At 38.4% G+C, this 26,027-nt stretch overlaps 1 protein-coding gene across 3 annotated transcripts in view; it reads right to left on the reverse strand.

Moving 5' to 3' along the window:
* The window catches only part of LOC143887718 (SUMO-activating enzyme subunit 2-like), a 67,620-nt gene extending 51,471 nt beyond the window's left edge, over nt 1–16,149 (reverse strand). For 2 of the 3 annotated variants that reach the window (XM_077391876.1, XM_077391875.1), the window contains exons 1-4: nt 15,864–16,149; nt 15,692–15,781; nt 9,615–9,698; nt 9,294–9,512 (exon numbers count right to left, since the gene is read on the reverse strand). In XM_077391876.1, coding sequence (XP_077247991.1) covers nt 9,294–9,512; nt 9,615–9,698; nt 15,692–15,781; nt 15,864–15,896 — 426 coding nt within the window. In that variant the 5' untranslated portion in view covers nt 15,897–16,149. The remainder of the gene's footprint in view (nt 1–9,293; nt 9,513–9,614; nt 9,699–15,691; nt 15,782–15,863) is intronic. The other variant, XM_077391873.1, reaches the window with a different exon arrangement.
* Between the last annotated feature and the right edge of the window lie 9,878 nt (nt 16,150–26,027).

A 26,027-nucleotide genomic window follows, 5' to 3' on the forward strand; every position in this document is an offset into this window, starting at 1 on the left:
AGGATACTTTCTTAACCCTGCTCTCTTTTTCACTCCTACCTTCTCTAGGCACAGTGAAGTCACCAAAGGCTTGCTGGCATGCATCACTCGATGGGTACCTGATGAACCTACACAAGACCTCATCAGCAATCAAATTGAGAGTTATCGAGAGGCTACTGGTATGTTTGGGATGAAGCTTGCAATCCGCAACCGATCGAAGTTGGGACCAGGTATATTTGATTTGTTTGTTTAATTAAGTTTACTTCATTTTAACTTTCAGTTTCTCAACAAATAAATGCTTTACTATTTGTTACTTTACAGTTGCATGGTTGAATCAATTCGGAGGTGACATGGAGGAATTACAGAGCTTTGCCATCAGAATTCTCAGTCAGACCTGTAGTGCGACTGTATGTGAAAGGAACTGGAGCACCTTCGAACACATCCACTCCGTAAAGAGAAACAGGTTGGAGCACCAGAGATTGAATGACTTGATGTTTGTCCATTACAACCTCAAGTTTCGGCAAAGGTATACAACTTAATATAATGTTTTCAAGTCTCACCACTTTAAGCTTTAAGTTTAAACTTTGACATTAAACTTAATTTTTTCCTTTTCGGGGACTTGTTGAGGAAATCTTCTACCACTAGTGACCCTTTGAGTATAGATAATCTGGATGTCATGATGGATTGGGTTGCGGAAGAAGATGTTAGCTTCACGCCGGAAGACATTGGTTGGAAAAATCTTGAAGCATCTACTACTATGGCTGGGGCCGGGGCCGGGGCCGAGGACGACAACAACATGCCTCTTAAAGAAGATGTCCCTACTAGTGGTCCAGGTGGTGATGGCGGCGGCGGCTACGATGAAGAAGAAGACATTGAGTATGATCATCCGGGTTATGAATGAGAGTTGTTGTTGAGAGCTACTGCCTACTGTCTTTGTCTCATGTATTTCTTTTTTTAAGTTTTTCTATGTATCAGACTATAAGTTGGACTTGTGCAAGACCTTTCAGTGTTTAAGTAATAAATATGCCTTTTTTGTTTATATATTTTGGACTATTTATTAGTTTTTATCTTTTTCTATCAATTTTCTTATTTTTTAGGATTTTCTCATATTTTTTAATATTTTTTTTGTGACCGAAAAGTTTCGAACAAAATCCCACCGAAATTTCGTTTCGATGGCCAAAACGAAATGGCCACCAAAAAGAAATTTACAACTTAGACCGCAGTTAATTCACAAGTTCCTCCAGAAAGACAACACAAGTAAGAGGACAATAAAGAAATTAAACGATAATCATGGCCTGTGAATAAGTCTGGCAAGGTGAACAAGTCTAACAAGTCTAGTAATGTAAACAAATCTAGTAAGTATAGTAATGTTAGCTGAATTCAATTTAAGCAGTTAAAATGTAATGAAATCTGGGACTACCCAGAGATAGTCTCGGCTTGCTTCAGCCCGCCACGTCCGCCTACACGGTCATTCCAATATCCGGTCCATAGATAAGGGTCTGTGAGGGCCTACTTCCGACAGCATCCACTGCCCCTCACAAGGGCAACCCCACTGCAAACCACACACCTAGCCGTGTAACGCTACTAAAATAAGTGACTAAGTCATCACTGCATTGCCTTCTTCGGTGTTCCTCTGACAATACACAATTTGGAATCACCCCATACAGTTTTATTTTATGAATATAATTTTTTTTATTAAAACAGAGATAAATTAGAGGGGAATATTAGTGGGCAACAAAGATCCATAGTCTCTGATGACTCGCATGTTTAGCCACTCCCAAAACTTACAAAATCTCTCAGCAATCAAGTCTCGCTGGCACTCATAGAGGTATAAATCTTAGGCCTATTTTTTTTCTCTTCTCCCCAGTTCAGTGGGTAATCCAAAACAAGACGGTATTGAAGGGATTGTTAGATATAATAGAGGATGAAGTTCACTTCATTAGTCAACCATCTCTTCCTCACATACTACCTTTCACCTTTGGAGGCGTTGGAAATAGAGAGTTCATGCCAATGATTTGGCAATCAGGCTATGAATGTCATTAAATCATATTTTTTTAAAGCTTAGTGAGCCAATTTTTGCAAGCTCCTACAGTCTTACCATTGATGAATGGGATGTAGTTCGATGTATACTGAGATACCTATAGGGTCTACCAAGCAAGCGAATTTTTTTAAGAACGACCATTTGAGAGGGAAAACTTTTTTTTACGCAAATTGGCCGGAATCTCTTTCTAACAAAAGTTTGACTATTGGGCTTCATACCTTTTATTAGTGTAAATCTAATTATTAGGAGCAAGAAGCAAATGAAGCTGCACGCTCTGGTGCAGAGGTAGAATATTGTGTGTATTTTAGTGATTTATTTTAGATTTTAGTAATTACTTTTAGTGGTAATGATGTGGGTCATGTTATGAGTTATGATAGGGTTGGTTCAAGGTTTTAAATGTCAATTTTTGTATGCATTTCAGTCGCCACGAGAATGGAAACATGCCCGTTTCAATCAATGATTTTGGTAACAATCCTATAAAATTATGGAAGTTTATGAAAATGCATATAAATGATGGAAATTTAAGATGAATCTTTGGAAAAAGCTAGAATAAGCACAAATACAATAATAGAAACCATCGCATAAGAAAGACAATCATCCATAATGGTTTAATAACATCAAACACCTAATGAAATACGTTGCTGCGCATGTCTAGAATAGTAAGGTCTATTCTAAACTGAAAATGTCTACATTACAACTACATACATATGCTTCGGAGAAACACAAAATGTAGGAAAAAAGTCGTTATATTCATTAATTTCATAAAGAAAGTACAATATAATGAAGTACAATCTAATAATGAAAATTCAAAAGATTTTCTAACAAAAATAAATTATTTAGTTAATTTTTGAAACTAAAGAAATCTAACTTTGTCAATTGCAAGATCAAGTGAGAATAACCCATATATAAAAATAAAAATAAAAATAGAAGCTAGCATGCACATATGATAAGTTTTGTTTACACATATAGTTTTTCCTTATTTAAAAAAAAATTTCTAACAAAAATCAATAAAATAATTAATTTTCAAAATAAAAAAATTATGATTCTCTCAATCGGTAGATTGGACAAAAAGAACTCACATATGATAAAATTAGATGCTAACATGCACACACACACACATATATATCTATGAGGAAATGGTTTGTGAGCAGCTGCTCAGATAAGCTTCTCTGCTCAGGTTACCTGAGCAGAGCTTACAAACATGAGTGGGCGTGTGTGTGTGGGGGGGGGGGGGGGGGGGGGGGGTGGGGGGGGGGTCTCATTGTTTGGATGATCCAAAGCATTCATTTCATAGGCCCTCATATAGATAGCGTGTGCCCAAAAATCAGCTCCATGGGATCATCACAACCCTACGATTTGTGGGCTGAAAACGGACGTGTGTAAACCTTCACATATTTGCCCATATTTTGCCTCCACAGTTTGAAGGGTTAGGATGATCCCATGGAGCTGATTTTTTTGGCACACCCTATCTATATTAGGGCCTATCAAATGAATGCTTTGGATCATCCAAATAATGTGCCCCCCCCCCCCCCCCCCAATGCTTGTGAGCTCTGCTCAGATAAGCTTATCTGAGCAGCTGCTCACAAACCATTTCCTCTCTCTCTCTCTCTCTCTCTCTCTCTCTCTCTATATATATATATATATATATATATATATATATATATGAATGGCAGCTAACATGTTGGGGACAAAGGCTTAGTTGAGTTGAGTATACATGAATGACAGCTAACATGCATATATTATAATGGTTTATTAGAAATGAGGAAAGTGTTCCTAAGCTATAGCTTAGATAAGCTTATTTAAGCTATAGCTCAAAAACACATGTGGCCCCACATTTTTTGGGGATCCAAAGCATTCATTTGGAAGGCCCTTCCATGGATAGGGTGTGTACCAAAAATCAGCCCTATAGGATCATCCTAACCCTGCCATTTGTTGAGGGAAAAAATGGCAGAAACATGGACACACAGTGTCTGTCCATTTTCCACTCCACCTTTGATTGGGTTAGGATGATCCTATAGGGCTGATTTTTGGTACACACCCTATCCATGGAAGGGCCTTCCAAATGAATGCTTTGGATCCCCCAAAAAATGTGGGGCCACATGTGATGCAGCACCGTGAAGAAAAATTGACGAAAGGGGAGAGAAATAGAAGAATAGGGGAAGAAGAGACGAAAATAACTAGAAGAAGAGAAGAGAAGAAAAAGAATAGAGGAGAAAGAGGAGGAGAAGACTTAGGGAGGAGAAGAGAGGAAATTAGAGGGGAGAATCTCAATTCAATTCAATAATCATCAAAGTTAACAATAAAGTTGTAAAGAGGCCTATAAATAGGCAATTAACAACCTAAAAGATAGAAACCTACTAAAATAAGAATTTCTAAAAAAGACTAAACTTCATAATTCTAAATAACATAGAAAATAAAATCCTGAAAACTAAAATAACATGAAAAGAAATATCTAAAAGTCTTATTGGGCAAATATGCCTCTTATTGGACCTACAATCTACATCATTCTCCCCCGCTTGAAATAACTCGACCTCGAGTTCTAGTCCACATGGGTCAAAGATGTAAACAATCCACTGAAGTAGTAGAATGCGTAATCCGGCGGAAGGAAGCATGATGTCTAACACTCGAGACAATCGGGAGAAGCATCTGCAAGATCGGCGGAAGAAGAGGGAAGAAAGTGCCCATGTAGACTGATGCGAACAGAATCTGCGTTGGAAAAGTAAACTAGCTCGGAATATCGCAACGTACTCCTCCTGGATCGGCAAAACAGCTATGGGCAGTATCAATCCATGATCAGCATCAAGATGATCATCTTGTGCACTGAAATCGGCGAGCTCGACCTCCATAATCATCTTGATCGGTGCATTTACTAGAGAAGCAATGATCAGCTCGTGTTGTGTATGCTCTGGTAATGTCTCAACGATCTGGTCACTCGGCTCGGACTCAGGCAATGGATCAGCCTCACGTGGATCTGCCACAATATCTGTCTCAACTGTGGAAGTGTCAAGCTGTCTCTTAAGATGCTCTACATCGGAGATCTCTGACTCAGTATCTGCCATCATCATAGGCTCAACAACTAGAATGGTCTCATCCACAATGCAAGCTGGATCATCATGTGGCTCCGTAGTAGTGGTAGGAAATTCCTTCTCATGCATGTAACGCGCTTGATATATGTTTTCTACTTCAATTTCGGCTTCTCGTGCTCGACAGGCTGCGGCTTTTCGTTCACGACGAGCAGCTGCTTCACGCATCAATTGTCTTTCATACCGATGTCTTTATTGCATAAATACCCATAAACTCATCACGAACATCCTCCCATCGACGAAATAGAGAACTGCGATGACGGTCCGTGATTCGACTTATCCATAACCTCTCGGCTTGTCGTCGTACAGTTTCTTTGGCTCGGTAGATGGTCGCTCGGTGATCATGGCCGTAGTACTCATGATATTCATCCAAAGCATAGATCCACCGTAGACATGCAATATCATAATAACTATAGTGAGTACGGCCTTCGAAATATTGATCGTCGTACCCGTCAAAATATGGAACGTATGGTGGAGCCATTGGGATCGCCGTCAAAAACTGAAATCAACTGTCTGATCTATCTAGCATGTCGAAAGAAGCACAACTTCTGTCGCGGATCTGAAATCGGATGAGTGAAAGCTTATGATCGGAAGAAGGGGCACGATCAACAGCTAAGATGGCTCCTGAAACTGTGCTGAAGGCTGTTGTCCGCTGCTGAAAATAAGCTGGATGCACTCTAAAAGTTGTAATGAACAACTTTCGTGTTGAGGTCGAGGGCCAATTTTGAGCAGAAATAGCCCAAACAATGAGAGAAAAAAACTAACGGAGAGAGGAGAGAGAAAATAGAGAGAGAGAGAATTTCTCTTTCTTTTTCCTTATTTTCTGATTTGTTTTGTCTCTCTGATTAAGCAACAGATTCAATTCCAAACAATTACCAGCAAGTAATAAAAGGACGGGTTGCCTAGGGGAAAAAATAGGGGTCGAAATTGCAATAACTAATGAAAGGTGGGTAAGGTAAATAAGGAGGGGTGGTAAATCTGCTAAGAGGGTGCCCACGTGGGAAGGGGAGGTCAGAAAAGATAAAGCTAACTATTTTTTTATTTATTTATTTTTAATTCTCAGTTACTCATTATGGAACTGAGTGCTACAGCACTCTCCTTTTTTTTATGTGGGCCCCTAACTCTCAAGATGGTCACGTGACTTGTGATACAAGGCAACTTCTATTAAAAGTAACCGAGTACACAGAGAGAAGGAAACTACGAAAGTAAACATTAATTGAGAGGAAACTTGCTGTGAAAGTAAGAGTACTTGAATGGGAACTTACCGCTTATCCATTCCTTTCTTTTGCTCCCACGTAACACCTCCTATATTATCAAGATGGGTCCCACTAGGAATGGTGATAGACTCCTTTATTGCCTTTTCTGGATCGAATCCATTACACAGACCACTTTACCAAATATGCAAGCAAAGGGATTAGCTTCCTTTAGTGGGAAGGTAGCTTACGGCAACCCAAAAAAACTGAACTTTCGGAATTATTTCTGCGCATACAGAGATAGCATGAAAATCCGACTACAGCAATGGGATGTGCGAAAAATCTGGGCATAGAGTTTCTTTATTTTTTTGGGCTAGGGTTTCAAGGTAGGAGAAGGGGGTGGCTGTTTGTAGGGTTTTATGGACTGGGTTTTAGATGCAACTCAAGGAAGGCTTTAGGTACAAAAATACAAGGAGATGAGGTGGACTGCTGAAGCTTTTATGGGACTGGTTTGGGGTGGCTTTATTGTCTAAACTTGAGGACTGTTAATGTGGGCTTGGGTGTATAAGGTTGGGAAGAAGATGGGGAATCTTATGGTTAAATCTGTATGATTATTGGGAAGAGAATACCGTCCGGCTGAGAATTGAGAATTGAGAATTGATAGCGATTCGCAACTTGATCGGAAGTTATGCTTCAATCTACGGAGACTTGGAACCTTCGCTCTTGGATCTTTAGCTCTGATCGCCAGAAACTCTTGGATCGTTTGCTCTAATACCAAATTGATGCAGCACCGTGAAGAAAAATTGAGGAAAGGGGAGAGAAATAGACGAAAGGGGATATATTTAGAAGAATAGGGGAAGAAGAGACAAAAATAACCTGAAGAAGAGACGAATTTAGGGAGAGGAGAAGAAATCAGAAAACATAAGAAAACCAGAATTAGAGGGAGAAGAATCTTTATTCAATATCAAATAATTATCAAAGTTAACAATAAAGCTGTAAAGAGACCTATAAATAGGCAATTAACAACCTAAAAGACAGAAACCTACTAAATAAGAATTTCTAAAAAGGACTAAACTTCCTAATTCTAAATAACATAGAAAATAAAATCTTGGAAACTAAAATAACATGAAAAGAAATATCTAAAAGTCCTATTGGGCAAATATGCCTCTTATTGGGCCTACAATCTGCATCAACATATATTTTTGAGCTATAGCTTAGATAAGCTTAGATAAGCACACGTTCCTCATTCGAAATATACTTTTCCCAAATTTCAAAACCGTGAATCCATGAAAAATGAAAATTAATGTACTAATCAATTTTAAAATGCATCAAATCGACAATTAGTTGATGCCTTTGCACCATAATTGAAGAAATATATAACAAATATGTTTAAGTATAAAAGATAAATAACGCCTTTCTCCAACAGCTTTTGGAGAAGTTGGTAAGTTAAAATGATATCAGAGCCAAAGGTCTCGAGTTCAAACCTCTCGGATAGCAAAAATCCACATGCGATGGTCGGCCCAAAGTGGGACCGCATGTGCCACGTGTTTGCCAAGTGGGTCACACGTGCGGGAGAGTGTTAAAGTACAAAAGATAAATAACACCTTTCTCCAACAGCATAAGCTTTTGGAGAAGTTGGTAAGTTAACAAAATAAAAACAATTACTAAGAAAAAAGCTGAAATCCCAAGCTTATATATGCACTTTGGTCGAAATTTCGATATGTGGGCTAAATTTTTGTAATTCACATTAAAGTGGTAGTGTTTTAGTTGACATGACCAAAACGTTGCCAAAATCTATACATGTCGACCAAAGAATTTTGTTTCAGTGGGCACGGAAACGAAAACATATCAACAGTGTTGATTACCATTAATGGCATTGCCATAATTTTTGTTTCTCAACCTCTTAATACATAGAGCTATTAATTTCGTGATAGTGTCTACTAAACCCTCTGACATCATTCTTTCTTTTTCGTTCTTCTTTCTTCACCTCCACTATTACATATATTATACATCTTAGGTTAGATTCTCCGAGACTCCTGCCGTGTGTCTATCAACATCCCACGTTTCTTTAGCATGCAGTGAGTGATGCAAATTTCAATGCTAACTCTCTAGCTAGATGTGGGGTGTATCGTCAATCTCTAGTTATTGGCGATCGCCTCCCATTGGATGATGGGGCAGTGTAAGTTTCTAGTTTTTGTTTTTACTTTCTGATATTCATTACCAGCTCAGTCAAGTAGTTGTTGTTGTTGTGCTCACTTTTTAATTAATAAAATAACATTTTTATCTTACGAATAAAAAAGATTATTTAACTACACTATATGTGGAAAGAAGCATCTTTCAAATATATATATATATATATATATATATATATATATATATATATATATGTGTGTGTGTGTGTGTGTGTGTGTGTGTGTGCGTGTGTGTGTGTTTGTGTGTGTGTGTGTGTGGAAAGAAGCAAAATATTTTTCTTAATCTCAGATTACGGCAAACCCCTTACTATATAAAGGAGGCAATAAGTTAAAGGCTGAATGACATAAATGCCTCATGAAATATAAAGAAGAAAATACTTATGCAAGAAGTAAAATCGTTGAACCACCTTAACACCTGCAACAGAACATATTTGTATAGGTGCTAACAAATAGGCCATCAAATGTGAGTTAAGGTCCACAAACATGAGTCATTGAAGACTGGTTGACATGGTAAACCATGTTAAGGTCCACAAAAATTTCTGCTTGTTTCATCTTTTTAAAATTAATATTATGTTCTTTGACTTAAATTTTTGCCCACATTCTAATTAACTCAGATCAATCATCAGGTTGGATAGAACCATGCAATTGTCAAGTCATAGGTCAAGTTAATGTTTTTGTGGCCCATGTGAACAAAACTACAAACAGATAACTAAATTGCATAATGTAAAAAGCTCGGCGCATAAAAAAAAGGAAAAGACCGATGCAAAACAAAGAGTTTAGAGTACAAATTACAACATAATATCACCTGCCCTAAGAATCCAGTGGTGCCACTTTCAACCAAAGGGACATCAGCAGCCAAGCAAAGGCGGTTAACATGTCGCCTAGCATCTAAGTTATCGAGACCATTCAAAACGACATGGAATTGCTTAAAAAAATCCACATTGAACTCTGGATCCTTGACATTTGCATGGTATGGTGTAATGTTTATGTGAGGCCTAAATCGTAACACGGCATCTCGAGCAACCTGGTGGAAAAAATTGATTGTTTAACTAAAAGCAGCAAAAAAGAAGCAGTGAGCAAAATGGTATGTGAACAAGAAATTAAATAGCCAATAAAACTTACTTACTTTAGCCTTAGACTGCCCCACATGGCATTGGCGGAACAGAAATTGTCTATTTAGGTTGCTCACTTCAATTGTGTCCATGTCAATCTATGGACAAAAACATATAAAGGTTGAATGAAAAAGAATAGAAAAGGAAGAATGCATTAACTCACATTCACTGACCTGATGCAGAAAATTCATAAAGGTCCATTAAACTTTTGTGGGAGATGTACTCATTGTGCTACATTAATGATGTATTAAGACGAGAAAAGTAACATAAAAATAGGTAATAAAAGAAACCCCTCTAAACAGAAAGGAAAAGTAACATAAAAATAGGTAATAAAAGAAACCCCTCTAAACAGAAAGGATTTCGAATAGAGGAGGATATTCTTTGCAACAAAATTTTGGAAACAGTTGAGCCATTCAAAGTAAAAAAAAAGGGCAGCCCAGTGCACGAGGCTCCTGCCATTGCGGGGTCTGGGGAGGGCTAGATGTACACTATTCAAAGTAGCATACAGTAAATTATTTAGCTTTTACATGTTTAACATTGGTATCTTAAGAAGATGCTCCATTCCCACTGAATCCCTAATTCTGAGCACCACTATAATATTGTGATTTATCATATTAGGTTAGTGATAAAAGATGAGACAAACGAAAAATTCATCAGGAATGTAGTGAGTAGCACGTGATACCCACAGCACATTCACCTTGAAAATGTACAAGAAGAAATTCTTACAATCATAATTTATATTAAAAATAATTTCTAGAATTTTGAACAAAGGGTCTTCAAGCTTAGGTTATGTTCTGTGGGAGAAAATTGTGCCAACTTCACCCAACATGACTTGCTGCAAGATGCATCTTAATTTCAGCTTCTTCATTTGAAACATTTTTTTTTTTGAATGGTCATTTGAAACATTCTATCAGAGCAAATTTTTTGGAATGTTTTTTTTAAGAAATTTTATTGAAAAGAGTGGGAGAACCGCAATAAAATACAAGATGCAGGAGCTACAAACCATCAGATCAACGACCAATAACCGCTAGACAGCAGACCCTAAAGAGTCACCCCTCCCCCCCGGCCACCGAAACACCACCACCACCAAAAGAAAAACCCTATTTAAGGAGGCCAAAAGGCAGAAATCACTAGCTCTTCTTTCGAAACGCTTCCTTAGCCATCCTGCCTCGCTATTAGCTGATCTTTTTACATGAGAAAATGAGATTGATGCACCTTCGATTATTAGAGCTTTGCTAATAATACACATCAATAAAATTGATATCAACAAATTAACATCAAGCCGATACTGCGGAAGCGCGAAAATAAACCACAAGAAAAAGAAATCGTAGTCCTACGATAGCAAAATAGAGAGAACAAGACGAAAACTCCAAGAACGGACATTTCTCTTCAATTCATTAATTTCATAATCAAATCAAAAGTCCCATTACATGTCTCTTCCACTCCCTTAAATAAGATTAGGAGGGATTCTAAAAAAGGAATCTCATACAAGCAAAGGGGAAAACATCTATAATTGATGCTTCCACTTTAAAGGCAACCTAAATAAAAGTAAACACAATACTAAACTGCCCTAAATAGCCATGCCTGGAATGGCATGTTCCTTATTTGGCCATGCACAAAATAGAAATAAATCTATCTAATTGACATGTATGAAATTGGAAACAAATCTACGCTAATCATGTAGAAAAATAGAAACAAATCAGCCCTATGATTTGGGCTGCATCAACATGTCATCGGTTTTATTAATCATGCGTTGGTTTGAGTTGTTGCAGGAGCTGATGGAATATTTATATGTATCTAACATGCAAGGAGTTAACCCTGATATAGGCATGGACTTTCATTTCCTATCGAGCCTGAACCTATACCAGTTCAAGTTCCCTGAAACATCATTGCAAGTGGCATAAAAGATTTGGCTTTTACACACTTGTACAGTAAACAACATAAGAGGGCAAAATTATATTGTTTCTTTTATGCTACATTTGGTTGCTTGGACTGGCTCGGAGAGTAGTGGAATAGGAAGTCAAAGGGAAGAGACAAGAATTTTGATTTGCCTAGAATTACCTCGGAAAATTGTGTAGTAGTGTTTGGTTGCGCGGCAAATAATGGGAGAGTAGGAGAAAAAGTAGGGGGTGTCATTACCAATATATGGAGAGAGGAGAGAGAGAAAAGAGAGAGATAGATAGAGAAAGAGCATCATTCCCTAGAAAGTTCAACCATAATTCTTTGCTTTTGGAATAAAGGGACAAGAAAGAGACAAGCAATCATTACATGAGAGAAATCCAAGGGAATCAATGGGAGTCCAATGCATTTTGGCAACCAAACGTGGAATAGCATGCCAAATCCAAACCAAATTCCGAAGGCTGCCGAGCTTTTGTGCAACCAAACGGAGCATTAAGGTGGATCCACCAGCCCGTCCCTATGCAATGATAAGATAATAGCTAACGCAGCCAATTACATTGGTCATCAACTCAAGATTGATACTAATAGAGGCCTCCCAACTTGCTAAAATTATCCTATGATTTCACTTTTCAATATTTATGGTCCAATTTTAACGAACAGGGATATCATATAGTGAAGATGTGGCATTAGGAATGCACTAGGTGAGAGTTCAATTATAACTTTGTGGAGTACGATGCACTACATTAGAGCTCAAATTTGAATTTGTGGAGTATGTAAACAACTTGAACGCTAACAATGCACCTGGAGTATATTGCTAGATACATTGAAGCAGAGTCGCTTGATCCCATTTCAGTCTGATCCTTATCTATGTGTGTCTGAAGGGGAGAGTCCAATCAATTAAAGTTGTAACAAACACAATAGCACTCGAGCTATTTTTTTATCTCATTGGTGGTCAAGAACAATTTAATCAACGACGCTCTGTAATGCAAATTTCCTACCTTGTCCATAAGGTTTTAGATTGGGAACATTTTTGCCATCCATAGATCCATTGCACCCCCAAAACTCATGGGGTTATTCTAGTGTCAAGTACAAAGCGCCAAGTTAGCTGTAGTCTAGTCCAGTTGAAGAACTCTAGCAGCTAATGAGAGATTCAAAAGTTAGTGGCTGAGTTTTTTTTTCTTTGCTAATGCTTTTATCAAGTAAAGAAAAAATCAGTAATAACAAAACAGAATTGCCAAAAAGAAATTCCATGCTATAAGTTGTTCAAGATCTAAGAAATTACAATCAGCCTTGAAGCTGCCAAATTTGCACATGGGAGACCAAATAAAGGATAGAATGAATTTCCTAAGTGCTTTTCCCTTGGCTCAAATTCGGAAGTGCATATGCTCAAATTTATCTCGAGGTCATAGGTTCAAGCCCAGCTTACCAATGAAAAAATTGAGAGAGAGAGAGAGAGAGCAAAAGCGTGATGAATTACTAAAATATGAAGTAGATACACCAAGCAGAAAAAGCGTTGTGCTTTAAGAAGATAGTCAAAGAAGGACATCTTAATAATTGTTTTCCATTTTATATTCACCAGATTCACTCATTCAAGGAAAGAACTGGACAGATTTTACCGTGAGCTTCAATGGCTTGAAGCAGAGATTGCTTGAGGTGCTGGTCGAAGCAGAGGTGTGGCTCCATGTCTCAGCACACACAGGAGGACTTGTTCAATACCAAAAACCATGTTTCTGCACACATAGGAGGGCTTGTAGCAGCCAAAACCCACCGCCAATAACATCCGCCGATCTACCACTAGCGAACACATAGAAATACCCAAGATCTTGCACTCCAAGATGGAGAAAATTAATCCAACAAAACCACAACCACAAAGGGAGCAAATCACAAGCAACCATAAGAAGACAAGAATATGCGTGGTTCACCAAAATGGGCTACTCCACGGACAAGGCAACACAAAAATCTACTATTTAGAACCAATAGTCCAATGTTACCTCCACCTGTAAAATCCACTGATAAAACCCTTCTCTCTAACCTTCTATGCAACCCCAAACCAACCCTCAAATCACGACACTAAGCATGAGGAAAATCCCTTTGGAAAACCCTCAAATACAATGCTTCTATTGCAATGAAGAAAACTCTACGGAGAAGAAGAACAATGGAAGAATAAGAACACACCTCCAAGAAGAAACTTGCTTTTGCTTCACCACAAAAGCACTCCAAGAGCCCCCAAGAGAAATATTTTCTTCCCATCAAAGAGCTCCGCCTTAAATGTGTGGCTAGTCACTTTCTCAAACTTTGCTTCTCTCAAGCAATTTCACAAACACCTTGCGTGCAAAACTCGGGCTCTCTTATACCAATATGTTGGGGGGCAAAACCCACCAATTTGTGACACCCATTTTGGATCAACAAGCCTTTTACCTTCATCTTCTATAACTCAAAATTTGTCTTCCCATCAAAGAGCTCCACCTTAAATGTGTGGCTAGTCATTTTCTCAAACTTTTCTTCTCTCAAGCAATTTCACAAACACCTTGTATGCAAAACCCGGATGCTCTGATACCAATTGTTGGGGCCAACACCCACCACCAATCAAATCCGCCAATCTACCACCAGCGAACACACGGAAATACCCAAGATCTTGCACAAACAAGGTGCAAAAAATATATACCGACAAACCACAACCACTAAGGGAGCAAAACAAACAACCATACGAAGACAAGAATATACATGGTTCACCGCAATGGGATACTCCATCAACAAAGCAACAATCAGTCCACTATTTAGAACCAAAATAGTATAATGTTACCTCCACCGGTAAAATCCACCAATAAAACCCTTCTCCCCAACCTTCTATGCAACCATGAAGCAATCCTCAAATCTCTGCACCGAGTATGAGGAAACCCCTTTGGAAAATTCCCTAATACAATGCTTCTCTTGCAAAGAATAAAACTCTATGGAGAAGAAGAACAATGGAAGAAGAAGAATAAGAAGAACAATGGAAGAAGAATAATATACCTTGATAAACAAGAAGATGAGGAGAAAACCCTTTTTGCTTCACCACGAAAAAAGACCTTCCAAGAGCCCAAGAGAAAACCCATCTTTTTGCCCTAAACCTTCTCTTCAGCCTTGAGTATTCCTTGCTTTTGCTCCACCACAAAAGCCCTCCTAAGACCTCCCAAGTGAAAAGCCTCTTGCCTTGCCCTAGCCTTTCTCCTCTCCTCCCTACATTTTCCCTCTTCTTCAAACCCTCTATTTCACACACACACACACACACACACACACACACACACACATATATATATATATAAAGAGAGAGAGAGACAGACAGAGACAGAGAGAGAGAGAGAGAGACTTATCCATGTAGACAAACCCAACTAGCATCAGGATTAGACTAAGTCAATTTGAGCCAGGTAGATTCTTTCACCTTCTTCATGAAAATTTTCCAAAGGATTCAATAGACGGATCCAACTAGTTTGGGACAAAGGCTTAGTTGAGTTGAGTTGAGTTGAGAGAGAGAAAACACATCCCACTTAAAAGGGCCAAGTGGGACCCACTCCAAGAATGAAATAGAACTGGTGATTTTGTATCACCAACTCAACAGGACTCACCCAAAGTTTTATATTTCGGTTTCGGTTTCGGTTTCGGCCATCATTGAAATAGAAATATTTCAGTTTCGGTCGAAATTTCGGCCAAAATCTTGTAAAATTCGGTGGAAATATTTCGATTTCTCTTAAATTTAGGAGGAAATCTTGTAAGTTTCGCTGGAAATCTTGTAAATTTTGATGGAAATCTTGTAAATAGGTTGTACCCCTCATGAGAACGAAATTTCGTGAAAAATTCAGCGAAATTTCGTGAAATTTGGTAAATTTCCTATTCAATGTGAATTTTGTTTCGGTTCTGCCCGAAAACAACATATTACGGCCAAAATTTTAAACCATGGACTTACCCTTCCCTCAAAGTGGGTTGTGAGGCTGATCTTCCCTCGAAGAAAATTAATCCTGTTGCGAACTAATTTATGTTCGTAACACCTTCCACCTATAAAACTAAATTCATGAAGAAAAACCCTTGTAGTAGAGCCCTAGAACCACCAAGAGGGAAGGATAAAAGACCCCCCAAATTTCTTCCAACTGAAAAAACTGACAAAAAGGAAAAACCCATCTCTGAAAAACCCTAAAAGAGTCTGAAAACTACTTACAATATGAATATCTCGGAAACCCGAAAGAGCTAGAGTTTTGAGAAGCTCGCAACCGATTCCCCCTGCTCCAACCATTAGCACTTTCGCGGCCTAAGTAAAAATCACGAGATTTCTACTTCAATTTTGAGTACAGTGAAATTGAAATGGAAAGTAAAAGTAGAAAACAGCGAACCTTAAGAGCCTGTAACTGATGCTCGGACGCCATTAGAAGAGGAGAATCAGCAAAAACAGAGAATGAAAGATAAAATCGATGGAAAAATGGGAATTAGTTTAGTCACGTAGAGAGGGAGAGTGAGGGGAGAATCGAACAGGGGGGCAAAAGGGAGAATATGAGGGGTCGTTTTTCTTCGGCTTTGGAGAAAGAGCGCCAAAAAAGAGAGACTTTTTTTACGGTCTATGCAAAGAAAAAAAAATAGCAGGGAGAGGCTGAGAGAGGGAGAAGCAATTTTCACTGGGAGATGATATATTCGCACCCCCTATAGGATGATTCACAACCTTTAACGGGAATTATGGGGCAGACTTTAACGGTTTTTCACGTTACACGGGTGCGAATTATCCTGCAGGGGGAGCGAATTTACCATTGCCCTTTCTATTTGAGATAAGTAAGTTGTATGGTAAGACCAGTCTAACTGAAAAAGTAGAGTGGCATGGTGAGACGAGTCTGACTGAAACAAAGTAGAGGGTAGTTGTGGAAAAATAATTGGCCAAGTTGTAAAGCAACTTTTAGAAAACTACGGACTCAATTATTGCCTGTAAAAAGGCTAAAATAACAGGGAGATGATATTTTCCGCCCTTTGACTGATAAAATACCTCTACCCTTCTCAAACAGTGAGAATGGTTCACTGTTTGAGGATAAATTCACCCCATTCATGTTTTTTTTGCCATTAAAACTATATGAAAACAGTTCCGGGAGTGGATTTTATCCGTCAGGGGTGAGGGGACGAATATCATTTCCCAAAATATAACCTTTTTTAAGAAAGGCATCCTTAAAATCCCTTCGTTTCTATCTTTTTCTCTTGTTCATGATGCCTCATTTCCTCCTCCGGATGGGATTGCGAGGTGGAGCATTTTTTTGGGTTTTATTCTAAAAATTGATTTACTGTCAGAGTGGAAGGCCAATCCATATGGAAGGAAAGAGGCAAAATTCTATGGTATGTTTCTTTCTGTGCCACTCTATGGGCCATTTGGAAAGAGAGAAATGCTAAGGTGTTTAAAGGAAAATCCAAGAGTTCCGCATACCTATTCGTTAAAGTGATTGCTTTAATTATCTCTTGGGATAAATCCCTCCCCTCATTCAAATTTGTGTCTGCCTACGATCTATGGGAAATGTGGAGAAACATTTGTATCAGCATAGAAAGAAACCAAAAAGTGGCTCAAGGTTGGAAGGCCCCACCCCAGTGCTTCTTGAAGCTCAATTTTACTGGATCTAGTTAGGGAAATCGAGCCTTGTGGGTATTGGGAGAGTTCTTAGATTGAGTCTGGAGTGGTGCTCTGGGCCTATGCTGGACCTATTGGGACGGCTGACGCCTTGAAGGCAGAGGTTTGAGCTATTTATAAACGTCTGGAATTGGTAAAGAAGAACCACTTGGATAATATAGTCGTTGAAGGAGATTCTTCTAATGTCATCAATTAGCTTAAAGGGTCTCATAATCCTCCGTAGAGATTTGATAGATTATTCGATGAGATGTTCGATTGAATGAGGCCTATGGAGGTTGTGTTTAATCATTTTCGTCGATTTGCTAACCAGGTGGCGGACAATTTAATTAGAGAATGAGTCTTCAAGGATTCTCTAACGCTCTTTAACTCTCTCCTGCCATGATTTTCTTTATCATGGTTTTCCTTTCGATGTTGTTCTTTCTCTCTTCCTTGTATCATGACAATCTCAATCCTTTTTATTAATATTTGGCTACCATTTTAAAAAAAGAAAAGATCGCACCTCTATATTGTGTTCATAACTTTTAATCTCACTGTTGGATTGGGGGGGAAATTTTATAGATTGACCCCCAACTCAAGTAGCCCAAAATTAATTTAAAGTTTATTTCAATACAATGTTGGATCAAAAGTTATGAGAATCAAACTATAAGTACAATTGTTTCGAATTTCCGAAGTATTATTGTCTATCTATTTCCATTGCAATTTAAAGTTCCAGGCAAGTAGGGGTGTAAACGGATCGAATTCGAATCGGATATGGCTATATCCGAATTCGACTACAGTATACACTATCCGAATTCGGATTCGGATTCAAATTTGACGGATATTTAATACCTACTACCGAATTTGTATCCGTCGGATATTGTTCGAATTCGGATATTATCCGTATCCGTTTATCCGGTAAATTCGAACATTTTATTGCAGCACTTTATCTTTCTTCTCTTTCTTACTCCTCGAATAAATTTTCCAAACCCTAAAATCAGACCTCTACCTTCTCTTCACAAAATTAACTCTCAAACCTTAAAATATATGAGATCCTCTTCTTCCTTTTAAAACAAAGGCAGAGAGAGAGGCGGTGGGGATGGATGATGGTGTTGGTAGTGGTCTTTGGGTTTTTTGTTAATTTTTTTATGTATATGATGGAATAGGTTTGGGCTATTTTGAGCGGGGGAAGTGAGAGTGCTGATTGTGGAAGATGAAGAAAAATGAGGATGGAGATGAGGATTGGGTTAGAAATGGAGGTGACTGGCAGTGATGGAGGTAGCTGTGAGAAGGTGGAGAGGCGCGGCAATGGATTTTGGTGGGGTTGGAGGCACCAAGGAATGCCAAAGATGGTGTCTCAGCCTCCTCCTTTCCCCTCTCTTGCTTCTCCTTGCAAACCTTAGAAGTCCCCTCTTTTAATTGCATTTTGGGTTTTTATATAACCCTAAGTTGGAAAATTGATTTGAGCCGTCCATTTACCATCAATGACTGGCCTTTTTCCTTAGAATTCTGAAGAAACTATGACATCTTCTTTCAATCACCATCATTTATTTGTCTCTTTCATCCTACAACCCACATTTGTGGCTTCATAAAGAAGCCATGTCAAACTCCAAGAATGCCCTTAAAATGAGAGATTACTTCATTTCCTACCCAAAACACTTTTTGCTTTTGTTTTTTTTCTAAAAAGCAAATTCACTTTTCTTTTAGAAACAAGTGTGTCATTACTAAAAATAAATATTAATGATATTATTAATAATAAATAAAAAGGATACTTCTCGGATTCGGATGTTAAACGGATCGGATATACCATTTACCAGATTCGCAAGAGCCGGATATCTCATAAACGGATTCGGATAATATCTGCTTGAAACGGATCCGGATAACATTCGCTTTAAACAGATTCGGATGCGGACGGTAATCGAATTTTCGAATATCCATTTACACCCCTACAGGCAAGGCAATCCTTCAAAGTTCCATACGGTGTTTCCATTCAAAACCTTATTGAAGAGGTATAAAGTACCCTACAAGAGAATAGCAAAAAATCTTATAATGTGGGATTTGCTAGGGACCATCGTAGAAAGGCATTTCTAGGTTGTTTGCATGTGAGAGACAGAGGCTCACTTTTCAGCAGATTTTGTCTTATTCACTTAATTCACCTGAGCCGAGAAATGCCTTTCTGCAATGGTCCCTAGCAAATCCCTTTTTATTTTGTACCTCCATCTAATCATCATAACTTTTAATCTGACTGCTGGATTAGGAAAGAGTTTCATACATTGAGTGCCCATATTTAGTCTCAAAATTTATAGAAAATTCCAATTTTCGAATCAAAAGTTATGGTCATCAGATGATTAGTTAAAGTGTAAGTACTTCTCTCTGACAAGTTACCAAATCTGACTTTTTATTTTTATTATACCTTTTTTCAAATATTAATACTTTTAATCCGTGGATTGGTGAATAAATTTTATGGATGGATGCCTCATCTCATCTCGAGTATCACTAAAGTGACATAAAATTTTGCCTTAATCAATAGCTGAATAAAAATTTAAGTTGTCCAGACAATGATTGAGCATTTTAAAATTTCAAGGTCAATGTTTCGGGTGGCCATTTAAAGTTTATACATTTGATCATTCAAGACCTTATTAAGTAGTATCAGGTATCCAACAAGTTCATGGTAGTCGTGGTAAATACCTTATACTGTGGCATAAAATACCCTACTATTTTCTTTTCTGAATGGTGAAATACCCTACCATGTAAACACTAATGTCTTGTAGATTAGCAACTCAAACATTTTAACCCCACAAGACCCTGGAAAATGTTCTCCGTGGGGTTTTCTAGCACTTGGGTAAATCATTTTCTTTGGGGATATTTTTCAAAATAATTTTTTTCCATCCTTCAAATAATTTGTAACCCTTACTAGACCTTGGAAAATGTTCTTCATGGGGCTTCTCCATTTAATTTTTTTTCCAGGATTTGCTAGGGACCATCGCAGAAGGCATTTCATACATGGGTTGTTGCATGTGAGAGCAGTCACACAGGCTCATATTTCATCTTATTCATTTAATTCATCTGAGGTGGCTGCTCTCACATGCAACAGCCGCCATCCACGAAATGCTGTCCCTCATCCTGAGATTTCTAAAACCTGGAAATGGGATGATCTCTTGCTCTCTAGCTCGACGGAAAGAAAGGCGTGAAATCTGAAAATGACAAACGGTCTCCTTCTTCTCTCATTTTCCATCCAGGCTTCTGAGGAAATCCAGGATTTTAAAATCCGTGTATCCAAACTTGGTTCGATTATGAGCTTCGCCAAAGCACACTTGTTTCTTTGGAGTTACAGCTTAGAAACGGTGCTCTACATACCCTTAACCAATTCTCAATTGGCTCAGCGCCAAGAGCTCCATATTAGACATGGACGGGCAGGAAATCCTCATTGAATCGTTTAGAGGATATGAGATTTTTCAACTTATGTGGAAAAGTTAGGCACTGAAAATTAGGGACGAGGACAAAATGGTGTGTCTTTATTGGATATCCCAAGAGAACAAAGGGTTATAAACTATGGCGAGGAAAATTGTTTTGCAAACCTCAATGTTGCATCATTGGAAAATGAATTCATCCTAAATGCATACAAGTGGGGAAGGGTTGCCTTGGATGAGCAGCCTGAAAGTTCAATATACGACATATAAGGATAGTGAGCAGAAAATCGCTTAACTTATTCCAACACTCTTATGTGGTTATAGCTACATCAAGCTGCCTGATAGATTGTCTATCAATATTGTCTCTGACGGGGTCGAGACGGGATCTCCTAAACTACAAGGAGTCAATATAGGACATTTATGCAAACAAGTAACTTGACATGATCCAGATGGACTCCATTTATTCCTAATGTGTCTGGACTCTATTAGATCCACCAAAGGGCTTGGAACCCAGTGGATGCGAGTGGATCTATATAGGCGGAAGAAGGACCAATATTGGAAAGGTGGAGACCTATAGGGCTAGGCTAATGGTAAGAGGGCAATAGTCAAATGGCTGGTATTGACTATGAGAGAATCTTTCGCTTATAGCCAAGCTACAATCCATTAGAATTTTATTGATGATAGTAGCACACTAGGATTACAAAATATGGTAGGTGAATATCAAGACCGCTTTCTTGAATGGAAACATTTAGGAAGATACATGTGCTCCAGCTTGAGGGTTTTGACATTGCCAGAAAAGGTGATCTGTGTGCAAGTTGATGAAATCTATAGATTAAAACAGATGTCTCGCAGTTGGAACCTCAGTTTTGGTGAACTGGTCAAAGAGTTTGGCCTCTCACAAAACATGGAGGAGGCTTGTGTTTACAAGAAGGTAAGTGGGAGCGCTGTGATTTATATATTAGTATTGTGCATAGATAATGTCCCGCTCATTAGAAATGGTATAAGGATATTGTCCTGCACAGGGTATGACTTTCTAATCGCTTTGCCATGAAGGACTTGGGAATCCTGTATTATGGGGCCTTAAAGTGTTTAGGTACCGGAAACAAAATGTTAGGGATGTCCAAGGAGAATTGGACATGATACTGGATATGTTCAGTATGACAGATTCTTAGAAGGGGTTAGTTTCCTTTCGGCATGGAAATAGGCTTTCCAAGATGATGTCTTTTGGGACATCTGAGGAAGAGCAGATGATTAGCATCTGTCCCCATGTATCTGCTATGGGTAGTTTGATGTGGCCCATGCTGAGTACCAAGCTGGATGTTTGTCAATCTGTGACTGAGGTCAGCATCTTTTTGTTTAACCCATGACCTGATCATTGTACAGTGGTAAAACGTATTTTTTAGTTCCTTAAGAGGACTAAGCATCATTGCTAGGTCCATGGTGCGATGATAAGATCATCCTTGGGTATACCAACACGGATATTAGGTGTTGATGGCATGAAAACGTTTCAATATTACATTTAGCTAATCAGTTGAAGAAGTTTTCAAGCAAGACACCACTTAAGACCCCACGACTGAGGCAGAGTATACCATTGTATGAGATATAACGAGAGGGAGGCAGTATGGTCGTAGGAGTTCTTGTATGGACTCGGAGTTGTTCACTCTGTTGAGAGGCCCACTACATTGTCTGGATCATAGTTTTAAATTTCGTCCAAAATCCAAAATTTCGGTCTGAAATTTTGGGCAAACCGAAATCGGTAATACCCGAATTGGTAGTTTATTTCGGCCGAAATTTCGTTTATCCCGAAATTTAACGGATTTCACCCAAAAATCTTGATTATTGATAGTTATTTATTATTATCTCGAAATTTCAGCCGAAATTACTAAAATTTTTTGTCAAAATTTTGAAAATTTCGGTCGAAAATATGTACGAGAAAAAAAAGTTGCTAATGTGATTTCGGTGGATTTCGGTCAAAATTTCGGTTTCGGTGAAGACCAAAATGCATTCCAAAACTGAAATTTGAAACCATGGTCTAGATACAACATAGGGGCAAAATGCTCAAACAAAGGAATCCAGGTCTCACCCAAAGCGAAAGCACATCCTTCACAAGTATTAGCGATACCTGGGATCTTCAACAGAAATGAAGTAGCCATAAATCAGAGTTGCTTCAGTAGTTAACACGGTGGATCCCTTAACCAAGTCCCTTAGTCAATAGGATGTTTGACAAGAAGTTGAGGGAATATGTCTGCGATATATGCATAACAGACTTTGAGGGCAAGTGGAGATTGTTAGAGTTAGTGCCTTAAAAGCCATTACTTTTCATATATCTTATCACTTAAGTATTATTAAAGGTTTCATTTCATGATATTTACTGGGTCTTATCTAAATGAATATATCTGATGTGCTTATTAATTGACACATATTCGTCCTTAGGTAGCAAAGTAGGAATACCATGATCAAGGATTCACAAATCCTAAGGAGCAGGGAGATATGATATCCTAGTTATTTATAGACCTTAAAGGTTCCTAGTTGGGTCGAGATTGAACATTTCTACCTAGTTGGGGTCGAGATTGGACATCTCCTTCTGTACACAACTAGCACCTGTCTTGCCTACATGCACGTGTCATGGAATGGCTTATCTTAGTCACTTGGGTAATGGAGCCTAAGTAAGAAGAGTAGGTGCAACAATGTGATCGCGCACTGAACAGGATCACACTAGATAGCATGTGGACAAGAGTTAGAAAGGCTATTCTACCATAGACATAATGGGTCATATTAGTCTGTGGGCCCGACCTAGATTCTTGGTCTACCTAACAATGGTCCTTCTGTGGGTCACCTAAAGGCAGTACTAAAGTCTTAGACAAACCGACGAGGCTAATAGGGATACCCGACATGGAATTCTCTGCCCCTTATTTTGGAAATATCATCTACAGTTTCGGTCAGAACAGTAAGCCTATAAATAGCCTAGCCAGGCAGATTTGATAAATGGTTTATCAAATGTTTTACAAAACACTTGCATGTTTTTTGAAATAATTTTTCAAATACAGTTGCGGGTCCCTAATTGAGTGACTGAAAGGTATGCCGTGAGTGGGCCCGAGGGTAGTTTATGTCCACCCTCAGTAGGATCCAACTCAGTAGATGTGGGAAGGAGAATGGACTTGCACATATTAAATGTGATTAGGGGTATGAAAATTTGACAGTCATCTTCAGAGTTACGTCTCGATGGAGGCTATTGATCTAATGCGATTGTAATTTTAACAACAGAGCAAAGATCGTAGTGAGGCCTATCCTTGGGTTCTGCAAGATCGACCGTTGGATCCCTGCAAAGATCCCACTCCTAACTCAAATGACCCATTTATATCCTTTGGATAAGGGTCCCCACATTTACTAAATTGCACGGTCAGACTAATTTCGTTGCATTTGATGCCGAGAAAAGATATATGTAGTTCTTTTAGTGTATGCACACCATGGAACACATTTGGAATACCTTTATGGTTAATTGTTAACTAAAGAGTATTTTGGGAACTATATAAAATATGGATGGAAATTTTATCCCATTGGATGAGAGGAATTAAGTTTATTTAATTGGATAATTAAATAACAAATTTTTATTTAACTACAAAATCATAGTAAAAAGTAAATATGGGACGAATTATGGGTGGGACCCATGCAAATTCGTCCACCACCATTTTGGGATGATTTTTTTTAAAATAAAATTCAAATAGAAGGTTTTCGTAATTAAATAAATATAGTATTTATTTGAATTGAAAAAAATTGGAAATTAGTTTAAAAAAGAGAAAATGTTTTGGCTTTTTGCATAGGGGTGGGCCCTACATGCAAAAATGCCCCATCCTTTGTAGTACAAGTTTTATACTTTATATATATATATATATATATATATATATATACACACTAGTATGCGGGACCCATGCTATGCATGGGTGTAAACTAATGGGCCCCCATCACATGGGTACTGGAGCTGTAAAATGATGGGCCCGTGCTATGCATGGGTTTAAAGTGGTGAGACCCAAACAATAAAAAATGATGTGCAAAAGGTGGGCCCTATCCACTAAAGAAAGCCATGTAAAATGGTAGGCCCATGCCGTGCATGGGTGGGCCCTATCCACTAAAGAAGGCCATGTAAAATGGTAGGCACATGCCGTGCATGGGTGCGCCCTATCCAATAAAGACCAGCGGGCCACCCGTGCTATGCATAATATGTAGTTCCTCTTAAGGTCCCTTGAATTCGTAAATATTTGTAAAGCGCCCCGCATCCGTAATATCCTAAAAAAACATTCAGGAAAAGTATTGTTTTTCGTAATTGTCATATTGGTATACCTCTTTTTTGTAGTTTTTTCCGTAATTGTCATATACAGGCACCCTTTGTCTGTAATTTTTCCAAGGTAAACTGTACTATGTGGACTTTGTCCACTGTTTTTTGGACTTTTGTTCACTTGTTTTTTAATTACAAACGCATAAAGGAGGAGGGGGGGGGGGTAGGATTGAAATTATGTGGGTTCAATGGGTGCCTTTGTAATTCTCAAGTGAGCATTAAATGCTAAAAGAGAGAGCCATCATTATGGGTGGAAAAACTTTTCCCAAATGGCTTTCCCGGAAAAGACGAATGAAAAAATGGAAAGTTACATGCATAGTATATATATATATATATATATATATATATATATATTACTATATAGCAGAAGAGAAATTGGAGAATTTATGTCCGTTTAACACGTCAGTGTGCATGATTTTTACCCTTTTTTGCCCCTCCCCACATATATGTACATACTATCTATGAAGGTGAAATAGACATTTAATTCACCCGAAATATAGCAGTCATCATTACTCTTTTACCATCATCATTACTCTTTTACCATTAACCCCTTTGCTGATATCTAACATCTAACTCTATGAGAAATTATTTGGGGGTAAAATCGTAATCTACATACAAAAAGTACCAACACATGGTACCTGTCTATGACAATTACGGGGAAAAACTACTTCTATTACTCATGCAGGACAGTTGCAAAATATTAACGGATTCCAGGTACCTAAAGAGGAACAACAATCATGGAAACCTTTATCGATTGGAGGGCTAGGATCAGCCTATATCGATTGGAGGGCTACGATCAACCTATGGAAATGATTTTACGGGCACAACCGATTGATGTTGTGTTCCATCATATGGACGGTTTGGATCAACCTATAAAGCCACATAATTTCAATCTTACCCCCCTCCTTTATGCTTTTTTAATAAAAAATCTATAGGGTGATCTTAACCATCCGATTTAAGAGGAACAACATATTATGGAAACCTCTATAGATTGGAGGGCTAGGATCAGCCTATGGAAATTATTTTTGGGGCACAACCTATATATGTTGTGTTCCATCACATGGACGGTTTGGATCAACCTATGATGTGGTCCGTACAGTTCTTTGTCGGGCTGTGCATCGCACGGGATTTTTTAGGAAAAGTGGAGATTGAGAGAATATTGGAGAGTTTAGAGGAGATA

This window comes from Tasmannia lanceolata, unplaced genomic scaffold (genome assembly GCF_043159265.1).
Source record: "Tasmannia lanceolata isolate RefF3 unplaced genomic scaffold, GAP_Taslan_0.1 ptg000012l, whole genome shotgun sequence".
Lineage (NCBI taxonomy): Eukaryota > Viridiplantae > Streptophyta > Magnoliopsida > Canellales > Winteraceae > Tasmannia > Tasmannia lanceolata.